The 19,223-nt window shown below is 41.2% G+C and overlaps 1 protein-coding gene across 4 annotated transcripts in view; it reads right to left on the bottom strand.

The window, feature by feature from the left end:
• Nucleotides 1–8,134: 8,134 nt before the first annotated feature.
• Nucleotides 8,135–19,223, bottom strand: part of LOC132394505 (uncharacterized) — a 47,372-nt gene continuing 36,283 nt past the window's right edge. For all 4 annotated transcript variants that reach the window (XM_059970759.1, XM_059970756.1, XM_059970758.1 and 1 more), the window contains 3 exons: nucleotides 13,811–13,909; nucleotides 12,775–12,812; nucleotides 8,135–10,426 (listed from right to left, as the gene is read on the bottom strand). In XM_059970759.1, the coding sequence (XP_059826742.1) occupies nucleotides 10,352–10,426; nucleotides 12,775–12,812; nucleotides 13,811–13,909 (212 nt within the window). In that variant the 3' untranslated portion in view covers nucleotides 8,135–10,351. The remainder of the gene's footprint in view (nucleotides 10,427–12,774; nucleotides 12,813–13,810; nucleotides 13,910–19,223) is intronic.

The following is a 19,223-nucleotide window of genomic DNA, read 5'->3' as shown; positions in this document are numbered from 1 at the left end:
CCTGGTCACTGCTACTGTAAACTGTTGTGCTAACCACTGCATTACCATACCATTCCATTACAACTATCTCCTTCATTCAGAGTGAAAATTTTACACAATGTAAAAAGCTTTTCACTTTTTTTTCTTATTGTATATATATTGTCATGAATAAAGCTTGTTTCTGAAATAAAAGACCACTATGTGCCTCATCGAGGCTTTTCCATTGGTGAAAACATCTCACCAGTACCTTGTCCTACATCCTTGGACCATAGGACCTAGAGAAGAATTAGGCCATTCTGCCCATCAAGCCTGCTCCACCATACGATCATTTTCCCTGTCAAATGAATTATCCCGTCCTCCTCTCCCCCGCCTCCCTGCAACCTTTGATGTCCTTACTGAACAAGAGCCTATCACCCTCTGCTTTAAATATAACCAATGATTTGGCCTCTTCCCGATGAATTCCACAGATATACCACCCTCTGGCTGAAGAAATTAGGAAATAAAAAAGTTAGGATCCCATACAAGATCACACCACATTCGTCTAAACACCAAACAACACAGATCCAATTTACTTAGAGATTTGTAGTGGGACAACACTTCCATCCTAGGAAGTAGTTTTGTGAACATCTTCTACCTCCTTCCAACACCAGTATATCTTCTTTTTTTTAAATAATGGAGGCACCATGCTCTCGGTGTGGTCTCTCTAACATTCCCTAATATGACGTAAGTACTGCCTCAGTGAAGGGATGGGAGATTCAAACTTTAACCCTGTATGAACTCCACCAAAGCAGGTGACACTGAAGGGCCCGGAAAGAGTGGATATGAGGAGGATGTTTCCATCAGTGGGAGAGCTAAGGATCTGAAGGCACAGGCACAGAATAAAGGGACACTCCTTTAAAACTGAGATCAGGAGGAATATCTTCGGCCAGAAGGCAGTGAATCTCTGGAATTCATTGTCACGGAGGGGGTTCATCAATCTTTAAATATCTGTATGTCTGCTCCCCTATCTCCTCCCTTTCCCATTTACTTCCCTACAACCTATTTCCTCTCCAATCCAGTCAACTCCCCTCCCAGACCTCCTACCAATCAGTTCATTGAGATCCTGGACCCAGCAAAGTTTCAGCTGCTGAAGTATGTGCGGAGGAAAAGGGGCCGATCGATGTTCCAAGTTATGAACCTGCTTCAGTCCTGGTGGTTTTCTGCTCCAGATTGTAGTATCGCTTGTGTCTCCTGGATCTGGCACCACGGCATCACCTTGTCAACCCGACTGAAGAATTATCAGACACTCAAAATAAAGATACTTATTTGATTTAATTATACAGGGATGAAATGTCTGATAATGTTTGGATAAGGTGATGGATGTAGGGAAGATGGAGGGATATGGACATTGTGTAGTTAGGAGGGGTTAGTTGTTAAATCTCTGTTTAATTTCTGATGCTAAGAGTTCTTCTAGGAGTCAAGAATGGCGAGCAGTCTGAATTTCAAAGTTTTAATTTATTTTAACGTACAAACCAACACACAGATACAAACAAACTAAATAAAGAGCTGAGAAATGATGCTAAGAGGGGAATTAATGCTGAGGGGTGTGAGACAAAGGAATAAAGATATAAAAGAAATGATACTTCTGAACAATCTATCATTTAAAAATAAGATTAACAAAATAACTTGAATGGTGATGAATTAATTAATAGGCTACATATTTAAACAATTACAACACATGGTAATACTTTGTCAATTAAAAATGAGAAAGATAATAAACGAGAGAAAATCTGCAGATGCTGGAAATCCAAGCAACACACACAAAATGCTGGAGGACCTCAGCAGGCTGGGCAGGATCTATGGAAAAGATTGCTGTCAACATTAACTTTGGCAGCCTACAGCATTTTGAAGATGATAAGCTATTAGTTTAGCTGCTATATCGCTTTCTGCCAGTGAGTGTGAAAAATACATGAGTTCCTTAAAAAGTACAAATTTATAAAAGGGTTATTAAAAAATGTGGTTTCTAACACAGTGTTTGGATGTTTTTGATTGGCTTTTTAAGTGGTTTGGCATCACACTGTGGGCCGAATGGCTTGTTTCCCCACTGTACTGTTCTATGTTCTATGTTTAAAGATGGAAATACACCTGCATAATTGAACAACAAAACAACGGAATAAAGTTCTTTTGAAGTTTTCAAGTGAGCAGGGGTCAATGCAAACACATGAAGTTTGACACATTTTGGCTCTTTTTTGGTTCTCAGGTGTCATTGCCTATATTAAAACTAGTGAGGTAAGATATTAATGTTTTTTATTTTGTGTATTTACAAATGTTGTCAATTAAGTAGCCTCTGTGAACAAAAATAAAGAACCTTTTGTAAGATCTCACAGCTGCTTGGTCACAGGACCATGTTGGGAGCCAGTCTTTGAAAAGAGGTCGACAGCTTCCAGCTGTATCCTTGCAGCCTCTGGGGAGGGTCTCCACATTGTGGCTGGAAGCCAAAATGGTGGGAAAGGAGAGCAACACTGCCCCCAGTGGCTTGGAGGTACCTGGACAGACTGGTGCACAACAACACACGGAGGATATACTCTTTTTGCAAGGGAACTGATGTGACCCTCAAGTTTAAGGCCAAGAACTGGGCAAACTGTGAGATGAGGCAAAGATATCAGTGGTTCCTGAGGACAGAAATTCAGCCTCCAGGGATAAAGCAGTTTAGGCACATGTGACTGCCTCTGTTGGAGTTAGAATAGTAAAGCAAAGGAGGAGGCCCTTTTGTCCGACATATCACTGCTGACCATTCTACTGCTCCGCCCTAATCGTCAAGTGCTTTGTCTATTCAGGTGCCTGCCTAGATCTTCAGTAAATATAGTTATCATATCTAACTCCACCATCTCCAATGGCAGCATGTGCATCCCAAGCACAGCTCTGGGGATTTACTCGCTGGAGTTTCGAAGGATGGGGGAGGGACTTCATTGAAACCTATTAAATATTGAAAGGCCTTGACAGAGAGGATGTTTCCTATAGTGGGGGAGTCCAGGACCGGAGGGCACAACCTCAGAATAGAAGGATATCCCTTTAAAACAGGGACAAAAAAGAGTACAAACCCTTGCACTTGTCTGCATTGAATTCCATCTGCCATTTCTCAGCCCATTTTTCCAGCCGGGTAGATATCTCTGCAAGCCATGATAGCCTTCCGCACTGTCCACTGCACCCCAGTCTTGGTATCATCCACAAATATGCTAATCCAGTTAACCACATTATCATCTAGACCGATAAAATAGAGAAACAACAATGGAACTAGCCTCAATCCCTGTGGCATACCACTAGTCACAGACCTCCATTCAGACAGGCAACCCTCGATGGCTGTGAGTGGAATGTCTGAAAGGATTTTCGGAGAGAAGGCATTTTACTACCCAGGGTAAAGAGGTGGAGATGACTGGGAATTAAATATCCAAGGGTATCAGGTAATACAGAGAGATAGGCAAGAAGGCAGAGGAGGTGGGGTAGCGCTCTTGATTAGGGATGAGATCAGGGTGATTGTGAGAATGATATAAGATCTATGGAGCAGAATGTTGAGTCCATCTGGGTAGAAATTAAACATAGTAAAGGGAAGAAAATCACTGGTCTATAGGGCACCTAATAAAAATATTGCAGTGGCAGAGGCAATTAACCAAGAAATTACTGAAGCTTGTAAGAATGGAACGGCAATTGTCAGGGGGGATTTTAACTTCCACGTAGCTTTGGTGAATCAGGTTGGTCAAAAAAGTCTTGAGTAGGACTTCATAGAATGCATCTGTGATGGCTTTCGTGAGAAGCATGTTAGTGAACCTACAAAGGAAAATATTATCTTAGATCTAGTCTTGTGCAATGAGACAGGGACGATTAATGTACTTGTAGTCAGGGATCCTCTTGGAAAGATTGATTGAATTGATTGAATTATGCGAACAAATGGAGGATGAAATAGTTAGATCTAAACCTAGTGTATTATGCTTGAACAAGGGAGTCTACAATGGGATGAGGGAGGAGTTGATTAATGTGGATTGGGAGTGCAGGCTAATTGGTAGGACAGTTAAGGAACAGTGGAATACTTTCAAAGAGATTTTTCACAGTGCTCAACAAAATAATATTCCAGTCAAAAGTGAGGACAGCAAGTGTGGGGAGAGCCAGCCTTGGATAAAATAGGAAATAAAAGATAGTATCAAATTAAAAGCTCATGTGTACAAAGTCCCAAAGGGTAGTGGGAGACTGAAGGATTGGGAAAACTTTAAAAACAACAAAGAACAACTAAACAAGAAATAAGGACAGGGAAGATAGAGTATGAAAGTAAATTAGCACAAAATATAAAAGCAGATAAGCAAAAGCTTTTGTAAATATGTAAAGCTGAAGAGGATGGCTAAAATCAACATAGGTCCCTTAGAAGACGAGAAGGGGAAATTGATATTGGGTGATAAGGAATGGCTGAGGCATTGAATGATAATTTTGTGTCGGTCTTCATGGCGGGGGACATGTCTAATAGGCCGAAAAAGGATGTTATGGATGGATTGGGTAGTGAGGACCTTGATAAAATCACTGTCACTAAAGGGATAGTGATGAGCAAACTAGAGGCCTGAAGGTATATAAGTCCCCTGGCCCTGATGGGATGCATCCCAGGGTGATGAGGGAATTGGCGAAGGTTATAGTAGATGTGTTGGTAATCATTTATCAAAACTCTGTAGACTCTGTGTGTGTCCAGGTGGATTGGAAGACCGCAAGTGTCATGCCACATTTTAAAAAAGGATGTAGGCAAAAGACGGGTAACTATAGGCCAGTTAGTTTAACACCTGTATTCAGGAAAATGCATGAAGCTGTCATTAAGGAAGAAATAACAAAACATTTAGAAAGGAGTGGTTCCATTAGGCAGACTCAGCATGGATTCAGAAAGGGCAGGTGCTGCTTGAGTTCTTTGAGGACGTAATGAGCGCAGTGGACAGAGGAGAACAGGTGGGTGTAGTATACTTGGATTTCCAGAAGGGGATAGATAAGGTGCGGCACAAGAGACTTATAACTAAGTTACAGATGCATGGAGTCAGAGTAAGTGTATTGGCATGGATAGTGGATTGATTAACCAATAGAATACAGAGAGTTGTATAAATGGGTGTCTCTCTAGTTGGCATTCAGTGGTGAGTGGGGTTCTGCAGGGGTCAGTGCTGGGCCCATAGCTGTTTGCTATTTCCACTGATGATTTGTATCAGGGGACTGTGTGCTGATGACGCTAAAATGATTGGAAAAGCAAATTGTACAGAGGATGTGAAGAGTCTGCAGAGGGATATAGATAGGTTAAGTGAGTGGGCCAAGGCCTGGCAGATGGAATACAACATTGATAAAAGTGAGATCATCCACTTTGGAAGGAATAATAGAAGAGCAGATTTTTATTTAAATGGTGAAAGATTGCAGCATGTTGTTGTGCAGAGGGACTTGGAGTGCTTGTTCATGAATCGTAAAAAGTTGGCATGCAGGTACAACAGGTTATTAAAAAGGCAAACAGAATGTTGGCCTTCATTGCTAGAGGGATTGAATTCAAGAGCAGGGAGGTCATGCTGCAACAATACAGGGTACTGGTGAGGCCGCACCTGGAGTACTGTGTGCAGTTCTGGTCTCCATACTTGAGGAAGGATATACTGGCTTTGGAGGTAGTGCAGAGGAGGTTCACCAGGTTGATTCCAGAGATGAAGTGGTTAACCTATGAGGAGAGATTGAGTCGCCCAGGACTATGCTCTGGAATTCAGAAAAATGAGAGGGGATCTTATAGAAACATACAAAATTTTGAAAGGGATAGATAAGATAGAATTAGGAAAGTTGTTTCTGTTGGTAGGTGAGACTAGAACTACGGGACATTGCCTTAAGATTTAGGAGAGAAGATTTAGGTTGGAGATGAGGAGAAACTGGTTTTCCAAGAGAGTGGTGAATCCGTGGAATTCTCTGCCCAGGAAAGCAGTTGAGGCTTCTTCACTAAATATATTTCAGATATAGTTAGATAGATTTTTACATGGTAGGGGAATTAAGGTCTATGTGGAAAGGCAGGTAGCTGGAGCTGAGTTTATGGACAGATCAGCCATGATCTTATTGAATGCCAGGGCAGGCTTGATGGGTCAGATGACCTACCCCTGCTCCTATTTCTTATGTTCTTATTATATCATCCACCCTCTCTGTGAAAATCTTCCCCTCCACCCATCCCATCTTGCTTTTTCTCTTTCAATATTTTTATGACATTCTACATAAAAGAATACAGATTACAGTAAAATATACATTATAGGTTCAAAAAAGGATTGAATATTATCAAATACATTATATTTGAATCACACTTGCAATCTCAATAATCTATATTCATGTAAACTGATTAAATCATAATATTGAAATCTGAGAATTTTATTATACAAAAAAATCTAATCCCACTACCAAGACTGAAGCTGTTGGGTAAAGAAAGAAAAAAGGAAAAAAAAATCCTGATCATATGGTGAAATATGTTATTATCCAGCATCAGTTCTTTAAGAGCAAATCAAAGGTTTTGAAAATAGTTCAAAAATTGTCCCCAAGATGTTTGAAAGTCTTGCCCAGATTCTGAAATTGAACAATAGATTTTCTCTAAGTTTAACATAACACCATGTAATCATTGAGCGTGAGTAGGTGGAGTGACATCCTTCCATTTAAGCAAGTGTGCCCTCCTAACTAAAAGAGAAATAAATGCCAAAATGTGCAAATCAGATGTCTCCAAAATAATATTTCCTCCAACAATACTTTACAAGGCAGTCAGAGGGATAGGCTTAACATTTACTTAAAAGGTACAGAGAAAGTTTGGAATACTTCCTTCCAGTATTTTTCAAGACTCGGACATGTCCAAAACATATTAATTAGTGAAGCTTCTCCATTATTACATCTATCACAATAGGGAGATATATCTGAATAAAAACAAGATAGCTTATCCTTGGTCATGTGAGCCCTGTGAACCACTTAGATTTGTAGGAGGGAGTGGCGAGCACATAACGATGAAATGCTAACCAATTTCAAAATTCCTTTCCAAGTTTGCTCAGAAATTGAAATCTGTAACTCTTGTTCCCATAGATTTTTAATTTTGCCTAAAGGCACATTTCTCATTCCCAGTAATATGCTATAAATATTGGATATTGAACCATTATGAAAAGGTTTTAAAGTAGAAATTACATCTAATAGGTTCTTATCAGGACTTTTAGGAAATATATATATATATAATTGAGATCGCATAAAGTCTCTAATTTGTAGATATTGAAATAAGTGTGTTTTTGGTAAGCTATATTTAGCTGACAATTGTTCAAATGAAAAGAGACTTCCTGCAACAAACAGATTCTGGAAGCATTTAATACCTGATCTATCCCATTCTTTAAAAACTGGATCAGTCATAGAAGGTTTTGCAAAAGTTAGAAAAAATGGGACTTGAAAGAGAAAATCTCAATAAGCCAAAGAATTTTCTAGATTGTACCCAGATCCTCAAAGTATGTTTAACTACCAAATTGTCAGTTAGTTTACTTAAAAATAAAGGAAGTGAGGATCCAAGAAGAGAAATGATAGAAAATTTATTAAGAGTTATCTTCTAAAGAAACCCATACCGTACAGTCCTCGCAGTTCATATAGTATGACCAAAATGTAAGATTTCATATATTCACTGCCCAGTAATAAAACCTAAAATTTGGCAGAGCTGAACCTCCATTCATTTTAGCTTTTTGAAGATGAACTTTATTTCATTGAGAATGTTTGTTGATTCCATATTTAAGAAGATAGAATAAAGTTAAGAGAATAAAAAAAAAGATTTAGGAATAAAGATGGGTAAGGCCTGAAAAAGGTATATAAATTTAGGTAAGATATACATTTTAATAGAATTAATTCAGCCAATCGACAATAACGAGGGGACTACCAGTTTGATAGTGCCCTTGTTACATAATTCAGAAGGGTAAGTAAGTTTTCTTTGAGTAGGTGTTTAGAACTCTTAGCAATTGTTACACCCAAATAGGTAAACTGATTTCTTACAATTTTAAAAGGTTAGTATTAATTGATACCAAATTATTCAAAGGAAAAAAGTTCACTCTTATGTAAATTCAGTTTATATCTGAAAACTGTCTGAAATAGGAGAGTAAAGAGAGCACAGAAGATTTCATTTTTAGAATCTTTTTATTTATACAAAATCTTCTACAGCTACAGAATAATGCAAAACTTCAGCAAATTAATGCGAATACAATTAATAGAGCTGAAAAAACTGATCGTAATATATAAAAATGGAAAAAAATTATACATAGAGAAAATGAAAAATAAAAGAACCCATCTAACTAAGAAAAAAAATTAAAAAAAGGGGAAAAAACTATTAGGAATCAACCCCCAGAAGCAATGTTTAACCATAATCTAAATATATAAAGGAAAAAAAGGCATTAACTGTCAATTCATATTTTTTTAAAAAATAATAAAATTGGAAGGAAACCATATAAAATAATTCAAATTAAATGGTAATATTTGGCAAAAGAACCCCATCTTCTCTCAAAATTGAATCGAGGTTCCAAAGTTCTAATTTTTTCCAAACTGAGACATAACATTACTTGAGAAAACCATTCAATTAATGTAGGGGAAGAGATATCTTTCCATTTTAATAAAATAGCCCTTCTTGCCAACAATATAACAAATGCAATTACATGTTGATCTGAAAATGAAATACCCTGAATAAGATGTGGAACTATTCCAAATAGAACAGTTAGTCTATTCGGTTGTAAATTAATTTACAGTGCTTTAGAAATTGTAGAAAATAAAGATTTCCAAAACAGTTTTAATGAGGAACATGACCAGAACATATGTAACAAAGTAGCTACTTCAGTTTTAGATCTATCACAGTAATTATCTACACTAAGGAATATTTTAGATAGTCTCTCCTTTGTTAAGTAATAACGATGGACAATTTTAAATTGAATAAAACAATGGTTGGCACATATAGAAGAAGAATTTACGTTTTTCAAAATTCAAACCCAACCTTCATTAACAAAGGTCATATTAAGTTCTCTCTCCCACTCTTGTTTAATCTTTAGTGGTAGGTTCTCTTTTTATAACAAAAATAAATTATAAATTCTGCTAATGGAACCTCTCACTAAAGGATTCAACTTCAAAATGATATCCAACAAATCAGATTCATGTAGATAAGGAAACTTAGGTAAATATTGTTGTAAAAAATATCTAACCTGAAAAGATTGCAAAAAAATATGTATGAGCGAGAGAGTATTTGTTAATTAACTCTTCAAAAGTCATCAATCGGCCATCACAAAATAAATCTGTAAAAAAACGGATCCCTTTATTTCTCCATGGTTATTGAAGGTTTAAATGAAATGTTTCGATATAAAAAACTAGACAACTTAAATTGTTTAAAATTCAAAAAAATTGCGAAACTGAATCCAAATCCGTAAAGATTGTTTAATAACCGGGTAAAAATTTAAATTTGGAATTTTAGAGAGCTTTAAAGGTAATGGAGCTCCTAATATTGAAGTTAAATGAAATTGTTTAACAGCTTTTAATTCCAAATCAACCCATAGTAGTTTTTGGCTCTTATCAAACCAGTATAACCAAAAACATAATTGTCTAATATTCATAGCCCAATAAATTAGGGAGTGCAAGTCCACCATCTTTTTTGGGTTCTTGTAAATGGTACTTGTTAATTCTTGGTCTCTTATTGTTCCAAATAAAGGAATAAATAAGAGAGTCAATTTGATCAAAAAAATTTTTAGTTAAAAAGATAGGTATATTTTGGAAAATTTATTACAATCTAGGTAAAATCACCATTTTCTTAGCATAGGTATGACCTATTAAGGAAAGAGTAAGTGGATTTCATCTAGAAAATAGCAGTTTCCTGGCGTCTACTACAGGAACTATATCAGTAATTATATCAGTAATCAGTAATTTAGTAATTATACTACCTAAATATCTAAATGTATTAACAATTCAAAACTGAATATCATTATATGTACTAACAGGAGCAGTCAATGGAAACAATTCACTTTTATTCAAACTAAGTTTATTTCCTGAAAATTTTCCAAAATCCTTAAATGTTTCCAGAAGACTCTCGGCTGTGAGTCCCTGTAACCTCTGGGTGAATGGGATGCTGGGGTGGGTGAGCCCCTTTATTCCTTCATGGAATCTAGACCTATAATTCCAGCATTAAGGACAGTGGTGCTGGATTGTCAGGCTGAAAATTTCTCTCTGGAAACCAAGAAAAGACACTGTTTGCAATATTGCCTTCACACAGGATAAGCTTACTTAAAACTGACAACATTGAGTATTTCAAGCTTGAGTTAATAGCAGGAAAACAGAGAACATCATCCTCTCAGATCAGCAAGCGAAGACTGTTGTGTCCAGCCTAAACAACCAGAACCTTCTTGGATTCAACTTTGTAACTTGATTCAGCTTCCAGGTCATGCGTTTCCCCAATCAGCTGGAATAGACAAATTGCAATTGTTACCGTAAGACACAGGGGCAAAATGAAGCCTCCATTTATTATCCCTCTCAACCCCATTCTCCTGCCTCCTCCCCATAACATTTGATGCCCTTACTAACCTAGAACCTATCAAATTCTGCTTTAAATTTACCAAACTGTCTGCAGCGATGAATTCCACAGATTCCCTACCCTTTGCCTAAAGAAGTCCCTACTCTCCTCTGTTCTAAAGGGACATCCTTGTGTTCTGATACTGTGCCCTCTGGTCCTACTCTCTCTCACTGTAGAAACCTCCTCTCCACATCCACTCTATCTAGGTTTCTGAACATTCTATAAGTTTCAACGAGATCCCCCCCTCAATCATCTAAACTCCAGTGAGTCCAGGCCAAGAGTCATCCAATGCTCTTCTGTTGTTAACCCTTTTGTTTCCAGGATTATTCTTTTGAACCTCTTTGGCCCCTCTCCACCGTCAGCACATCCTTCTTTAGATAAGAGGCTTGAAACTGCTCACCCAATATTCCAAATGTGGTCTGACCAATGCCTCGGAATGGCAAGTGGTGACTAATGGGCTGCCACAGGGCTCGGTATTGGGACCACAGCTGTTTACAATTTACGTCAATGATTTGGATGAAGGCATTGAAAATAACATCAGCAAATTTGCCGATGATACTAAGCTGGGTGGCAGTGTGACATCTGATGAAGATGTTAGGAGAATTCAGGGTGACTTGGATAGGCTGGGTGAGTGGGCAGATACTTGGCAGATGACGTTTAATGTGAATAAGTGTGAGGTTATCACTTTGGGAGTAAGAACAGGAAGGCAGATTATTATCTGAACGGTGTAGAGTTAGGTAAGGGAGAAATACAAAGAGATCTAGGAGTCCTTGTTCATCAGTCACTGAAGGTGAATGAGCAAGTGCAGCAGGCAGTGAAGAAGGCTAATGGAATGTTGGCATTTATTACAAAGGGAATTGAGTACAAGAGCAAGGAAATACTTGCATTTGTACAGAGCCCTGGTGAGACCACACCTGGAGTATTATGTACAGTTTTGGTCTCCAGGGTTAAGGAAGGACATCCTGGCTGTAGAGGAAGTGCAGCGTAGATTCACAAGGTTAATTCCTGGAATGTCTGCACTGTCTTATGCAGAGAGGTTAGAGAGACTGGGCTTGTACACACTGGAATTAAAGAGATTGAGAGCGGATCTGATTGAAACATATAAAATTATTAAGGGATTGGACAAGATAGAGGCAGGAAATATGCTCCAGATGCTGGGAGAGTCCAGTACCAGAGGGCATGGTTTGAGAATAAGGGGTAGGTCATTTAGGACAGAGTTAAGGAAAAACTTCTTCTCCCAGAGAGTTGTGGGGGTCTGGAATGCACTGCCTCAGAAGGTAGTGGAGGCCAATTCTCTGGATGCTTTCAAGAAGGAGCTAGATAGGTATCTTATGGATAGGGGAATCAACGGATATGGGGACAAGGCAGGGACCGGGTATTGATAGTAGTTGATCAGCCATGATCTCAAAATGGTGTTGCAAGCTCGAAGGGCCGAATGGTCTACTTCTGCACCTATTGTCTATTGTATTACGATCTTATTTTTATATTCTTGTCTTCTCGTAATGAATGCTATCATTGCATTTACCTCCTCACCACCGACTCAACCTGAAAGTTATACTTTAGGCACTCCCGAGTCCTTTTGCATCTTGTATTTTTGAATTTTCCACTTCTTTAGAAAATCATCTACATCTGTATTTCTTCTGCCAAAGTGCATGACCATACACTTCCCAACACTGTATCGCATCTGCCCCTCTTTGCCCACTCTCCCAATGTCTCCAAGTCCTCTGCAGACTCCCTGCTTCTTCAATACCACCTGCCCCTCCATCCTTATATTGTCCACAACGAGGGTGCAGATTACCTGATGATGAACGTTCAGACTCAAACCACGGTGACACAGACCACAGAGGCAGCAAGTTGGACTGAACAAATGATGCAAAACGAGGACACCAAACCAGCCACACTGTGCAACTCCAGACTGGGGGGTAACAGTGGGGTGGGGTGGGTTGGTAAGGATAATTACTGTCCATAATTTATGTGGAGAATATGCCCAGACATGGGAGCAATGAAACAGTAAGAGAAATTATAATTATGTAAATTCCAATCACGCTGTGTACAGTTGCCAAAAATGGCCCTATAGGTTTTCTCTGGGTGCAACAGTGCATAAGAGACTGTGAGAGGATTTTATGGACAGTGTGAACATGTGAGTGTAAGAAAGGGAGGGGGTATCAGTGAACTTATCAAACCATGCTTGGAACACCACACTAAAAAGCAGGAGAAATTATTATTATAAAAATTACCTGTTTAATGTCTCCTGCTTGTGCCTTGTTTCGATAATCTATAATGAACAAAATATCTTTCATAAATCACGGAATCGGGATAAAGGCCCCTGACCTGCACTGGGAGCCGCCTTCATGTTACTGGTCTTCGGAAACCGAGGCGTTGCACAGGTCTGTTATCTCATTCCCATTTACTATCATTCCCTGGATCTGTGCTGCAGCAGATCTACAACAGTCAGTCCTTCCACACATGATCCACAAGGTCCCAAACGATTAAAATGAACAGACAGAGAGACAGTATGGATTCTTAACATTACACATCCTTTATCCTACTCTCCCTCCACCTCTCTCCCATTTCCCACCCCTCTCCTCTCCTTCCTCAATCTCTCACCTTCCCACCCCTCTCCTCCCCTCTTCCCACCCCTTCCCTCTCTCCACTTAAATTCCAGCCTCAATAAAATAATGTTTAATTTTAGTTTGCTCTTATTTCAGTCTATTTTGGTGGGGCTTCTCCTCACAGCTGAGTTTGAACACTGAGTGCTGACGGGACCTTTGGATTAAAGATTTTTACTCCTCATGCATGTGAAGGATGCAAGAAATAAAGCTGATTAAAAATAATAATGTGATCTGAATGACCAGTGTACAGCACAGGTTTCTCACTCTCAGTACATGTGACAACAATAACCCAATCACTATTTCAGCAGAACCCCACAGATCTGGGTGAAAGTACTTCCTGAATGAAAGGGAACGGCCAGGAAGGAGGTAGAGAGGGGTGGAAATGAGTGAGCAAGTGAGAAACAGGGAGCCAGAGAGAATGGAAAGAGACAGAAACAGAGGAACAGACAGGCAGTGAGATTCAGCAAGAGAGGCAGAGACAGGGAGAGGTAGAGTAAGGGAGAGAGACAGACAGATGGAGAAAGGTGTTGGAGATTTCCCCATGACTATCTCCCTTTCAGAAGCTGAAGTGTCGGTGAGAAACGGTGGTAAGTTTTCACTGTGACTGAGTTCTTTAGACTGTGTTTGAACGGCTGAAAGCTTTGGTGCATTTGATACTCACAGTGACACACTGCAAAGTACACGGAGTGGATCAATCCAATCACAGCTGTTGATGCGAGGAACGTTCCCCAGGTCAGAGTGAGGCTGTGACAGCCTTTATCTGAAAGTGTATAAGAGAGGTCTCACTGAGTGGGTTCGTGCCAAGTATCACCAAAGACACTCAATTTTAACATCAGCTTTAATACCGTAAAACTTACAAATATACAACAGGACTAAAGTTAGCAGAAGGAAATATACAAAATTAACATGCATGGAAAACCCAACTAGAAATCAGCATGTTAACATTTGTAACAAATCAATTGTGTGCACGGAAAATAATAATGATGAAGGAGGGATAAGGGTAGAGGGATGGGTAGGGAGGTGAACACGGGAGGGAGGAGGGGAGAGGAGCAGGGGAAACTGGGAGAGGAGGAATCAGAAAAAGGAGAGTGAATGGGATGTGCCAGTGGGGAAGGGAGAAAGGGATACTGGGGAAGGAGTTGGGGATTGTTCGGGGCAGAGATTAGGAAATGGAGCACGTGATGCACCATCAATAACTCACACTGAGACATAAGGCGAGATATCGGCTTTTATTGACTGGAAGAAGGAACCAGGAGTGAGTGTCTATCATACAATGTCTTGGAGACTGAGGCCGAGCGTCAGGCCGCAGATCTCCTTTATACAGGGGCCTGTGGGAGGAGCCACAGGAGCAGTCAGCAGGGGCGTGTCCCGACAGGCACATAGTTCACCACATTACAGGGAGAGGTGGAGTGTTGGGGACAAGGAGAGGCAAAGGGATGGTGGGGGAGAGGAGAGGGAGAGAGAGAGATGGGCTGAGGGTTTGACTGAAAGGGTAGGGAGAAAGGAAATTGGACTGGGGTGGTGATGCGGTGAGGAGGAGGAGAGGCGGAGCAGAGAGAGAAGAAGAGATTGATTAGAGGGAGAAAGGGAAACCCAAAGGTAGGGGCAGAGCAGGAGAGAGATGGGGTTGAGTGTGGCAGTGGGTGAATCTGGCATAGGGGCCAATAATAATAATATCTCTCTCATTTCCACCTCGTCCCCCTTCTCTTCCTCCTTCCACTCCTCCCACCCTCTGCTGCTCTCTCTTCTCTAAGTCTGGATCAGCCCTGAGACAGAGGATCTGGTGCCTCACTCCACTGGCAAACAGAACCTGCATACTTACTGATGAGGCTAACCAAGCTAGTGGGTCCTGATTCACGCTGTGGCAGACCATAAGAGATAAGAGCATAACTGAGCCATTTGACCCATTGATCAGGAGGTTAAGGCACATGCAGCAGGATCTGAAGAAAGCTGTCAAACTGGATTCCAGCATTGGCCTGGTAACAGGAGGCAGTAGATGCCGGTGGAAAGACATGCTCCTGATTGGAAGACTGTGACAAGTGTTGCATGCGGGACTGTATTTGAGATACTGGTCTTTACAATATAGACAGATAGTACAGGAAAGGGGACTCCTAATGAGCATTTAGAAAACACTGGCTTGACTACAACCAGGCGATGGGTCCGGATTTCAGCAATGACGGCAGGGCTTTGGGAGGGGAGCAGTCGGCATTCAGTAAAATGACTGCAGGGGCAAGATTAGTTATGTGAGTAAAGTGCTTTCCTCGGAGCAGAGGAGATTGTAGTGGTATTTAGTTCAGGATTGGTGTCAGCCTTGGTGCATTGGTGGTCATGTATTAAATGGTTGAGTACAGCAGTTGTACAAAATGCTGGTGAGGCCTGCCTAATTTGGAGTACTGTGTGCAGTTCAGGTCACCTACCTACCTATAAGACAAATTGAAAGAGTGCCAAGAACATTTACAAGATTGTTGCAAGGTCCTTGAGGGCCTGAGTTATAAGTTAGCACTTTCTACCCTGCAGTGTAGGAGAGTGAGGGGAGATTTGACAGAGGGACACAAAATTATGAGGGAGAGTGAAATTCAAGCTGGAGGTCACAGGTTAAGGGTAAGAGGTGAAATATTTAAGGGAAACCTGAGGATGAACGTCTTGAGCAGGAGGGTGGTGGGAGAGTGGAAGGAGCTACCAGAGGAAGTGGTGGATGCAGGTTCAATTTCAACATTTAAGATAAGGTTGGCGTAAGAACATGGACATGATCGAGGTGCAGGTTATGAGGCTGAATAACAGTTTGGCAGGGACTAGATGGGCTGAACGGCCTGTTCCTGTGCTGCAGTGTTCTGTGATCCCAGAGGAAATGAAGAAAAAGTGTTCTATTGCCCTTACCTAAGTTGGGAGATTATAGCATTGGATGTGATCTAATTGGAGGCAGATTAGTTCCTGGGATGAGAGTATTGTCCTGTCAAGAGAGGCTAAATCACGTGTGTCTGGCAGTACGCTTCTCTGCCTGAGCTCAGCAAACATCAACACCTCACTTGGCTGCTAGTGCAAGGAGCCTCTCCCTATTAGATCATCTCTATGCTGCTGGGTTCTCATTCCAATCCCTCAGGATGCAGAAAGCCTTGCACAGAGTAAGAAAATGGCAAATGAAATACAATGTTGGAAATTGCATGGGCATGCACTTTGGTAGAGAAATAAATGTGCATACTGTTTTCTAAATGGGGAGTAAATTTGAAAATCAGAGATGCAAATGGACTTGGGACTCTTTGTGCAGAACACCCTAAAGGTAAACTTGCAGGTAGTCGGTGGTGAGGAAGGCAAATGCAATGTTAGCATTCATTTCAAAAGGACTAGAATACAAGAGCAGGGATGTGATGCTGAGGCTTAATATGGCACCAGTGAGGCCTCACCTTGAGTATTGTGAACAGTTTTGGGCTCCTTATATCAGAAAAGATGAGCTGGCATTGGAGAGGGTTCAGAGGAGGTTCACAAGGATGATTCTGGGAATGAAAGGGTTACATACAAAGAATGTTTGATAGCTCTGGGTCTGTACTAGCTGGAATTTAGAAGGCTGACAGGGGATCTCATTGAAACCTTTTGGATGTTGAAAGGCCCAGCGAGAGTAGATGTGGAAAGCATGGTGGGGAGTCTAGGTCAAGAGGACACAGACTCGGGATAAAGGGGTGTCCATTACAGAGATGAGGAGAAATTCTTTAGCCAGAGGGCAGTAAATTTGTGGAATTTGTTACCACGGGCAGCTGTAAGAGGCCAGGTTATTGGGTGTATTTAACCTGGAGCTTGATAGGTTTTTGATTGGACATGGCATCAGGGAGTAGGCAGGGGAGTGGGGCTGAGGAGGGGAGAAAAGGATCTGCCATGATTAAATGGTGGAGCAGATTCAATGCACCAAATGGCCTAATTCCGCTCCACTCTCTTATGATCTTATTGAGAAAGTAAGGAGGCATGGGATGGACATTGCTTTGCTTGCCCACAGAAGTGCTTGTAGACAGGTCATAATCTGCCTGGAGGTCGGTGACCAGTGGAGTGCCTCAGGGATCTGTTCTGGGACCCCAATACTGTATAATTTTTATAAATGACCTGGATAAGGAAGTGGGGGGATGGTTTAGTAATTTTACTTATGACACAAAGGTTGGGAGCATTGTGGATAGTGTGGAACTGGGCTGAGAAGTGGCAGATGGAGTTCAACCTAGTTAAGTGTGAGGTGTAAACTAGAGAAAATCTGCAGATGCTGAAAATTCAAGAACATAACACTAAATTGCTGGTGGAATTTAGTGTTCGAGATGAAGCCACATTCAGGTTGGAGGAACACCACCTTAGATTCCGTCTGGGTAGCCCCCACGCTGATGGCATGAACATTGATACCTCTAACTTCCGTTAATGCCCCTCGTCCCCTTCTTACCCCAGGCCTTCCGCCCTATGATACTCCCCTTTCTCCAGCCTTGTATCACTTTTACCAATCAACTTCCCAGCTCTTAGCTTCACTCCTCCCCCTACTGTCTTCCCTATCATTTCGGGTCTCCCCCTCCCCCTCCCACTTTCAAATCTCTTACTGTCTCTGTGTTCAGTCTGTCCTGACGAAGGGTCTTGACCTGAAACGTTGACTGTACTTCTTCCTATAGATTCTGCCTGGCCTGCTGCATTCCACCAGCAATTTACTGTTGTGTAAGTGTGATATGGTTAATTTTGGTAGGTCAAATATGATGGCCGGATATTGTATTCATGGTAAGACTGTTGGCAGTGTGGAGGATCAGGGGGATCTTGGGGTTCGAATCCACAGGACACTCAAAGCTGCTGCGCAGGTTGATTCTGTGGTTAAGAAGTCATACGGTGCATTGGCCTTCATGAATTGTGGGTTTGAGTTTAAAAGCCAAGAGGTAATGTTGCAGCTATATACAACCCTGGTCAGACCTCACTAGGAGTACAGTGCTCAGTTCTGCTCGCCTCACTACAGGAAGGAGGTGGAAACCATAGAAAGGGTGCAGAGGAGATTTACAAGGTCATTGCTTACATTGGGGAGCATGCCTATTCTCCTTGGAGTGACGGAGGGTTAGAGGTGACCCGATAGAGGTATACAAGATGATGAGAGATATTGATCGTGTGGGATAGTCAGGGGCTGAAATGGCTAGCACGAGACGGCATAGTTTCAGGGTGTAGGAACAGAGGAGATGTCAGGAGGAAGATTTTTTTAAGCAAAGAGTGGTGAATGGGCTGCCAGCGGCAGCGGTGGTGGAGGCAAAAACGATCGGGTCTTTTAAGAGACTCCTGGTGGATGGACATGGAGTTTAGATAAATAGAGGGTTATAGGTAAGCCTAGGTAGGGACATGTTTGGCATGGCTTTGTGGGCCGAAGGGCCTGTGTTGTGCTGTAGGTTTTCAATATTCATATGATACGTTCTTAATTAGGCAGAATGTTAAAAGTCACAAAGTGAAGGCAGGAGAATGGGGTTGCAAGGGAGAAGTTATCATGGTGCGTGTCATATGACGTGTGTGATGATGGCCTTCCATTAATACCTCCTTCACGCTGATGGACCTTTTCTTTTCTCCATCCATCACCATAATGGTACTTGGGAAATGTTTCTAGAGAAGTGGTTTGCCATTGCCATTGGAATGCAGCCAAGATGTAAAAAGAATCATAATCTAATGCTTTCCCAGCATATGTGACAAATAAACTGTTTTTGGGCTTCCAGCCAGTTTCCGAGATTGTCTGCCTGGTGTCAGTGGTTGCAAAGCCAGGACTTGTGATACCAGTCGTGCTTAAGGTCTTGGCCCAAAACGTCAACTGTACTCTTTTCCATAGCTGCTGCCTGGCCTGCTGAGTTTCCCCCAACATTTTGTGTGCATTGCTTGTGATATGCAGAGTTGCTGCCCATGGCCCAATGAGCTGAATGGCCTAATTGCGCTCTTATGCTCTTTGCAACCTTGATCAGGTTGGGGAGAGTAAGCTTTGCCCAAGAGTGCAAGCAGGCTAGAAGTACTTTACACCACTGATGGGCCAAATGGCCTATTAAACTCAGCAGCAGCGTAAATTGGTGGATTAGTGAAATTGACAACGAGTTAGTGGA

The sequence above is a fragment of the Hypanus sabinus genome, chromosome 5, assembly GCF_030144855.1.
Source record: "Hypanus sabinus isolate sHypSab1 chromosome 5, sHypSab1.hap1, whole genome shotgun sequence".
Taxonomy (NCBI): domain Eukaryota; kingdom Metazoa; phylum Chordata; class Chondrichthyes; order Myliobatiformes; family Dasyatidae; genus Hypanus; species Hypanus sabinus.
This window is presented reverse-complemented; position numbering and strand designations above follow the sequence as displayed.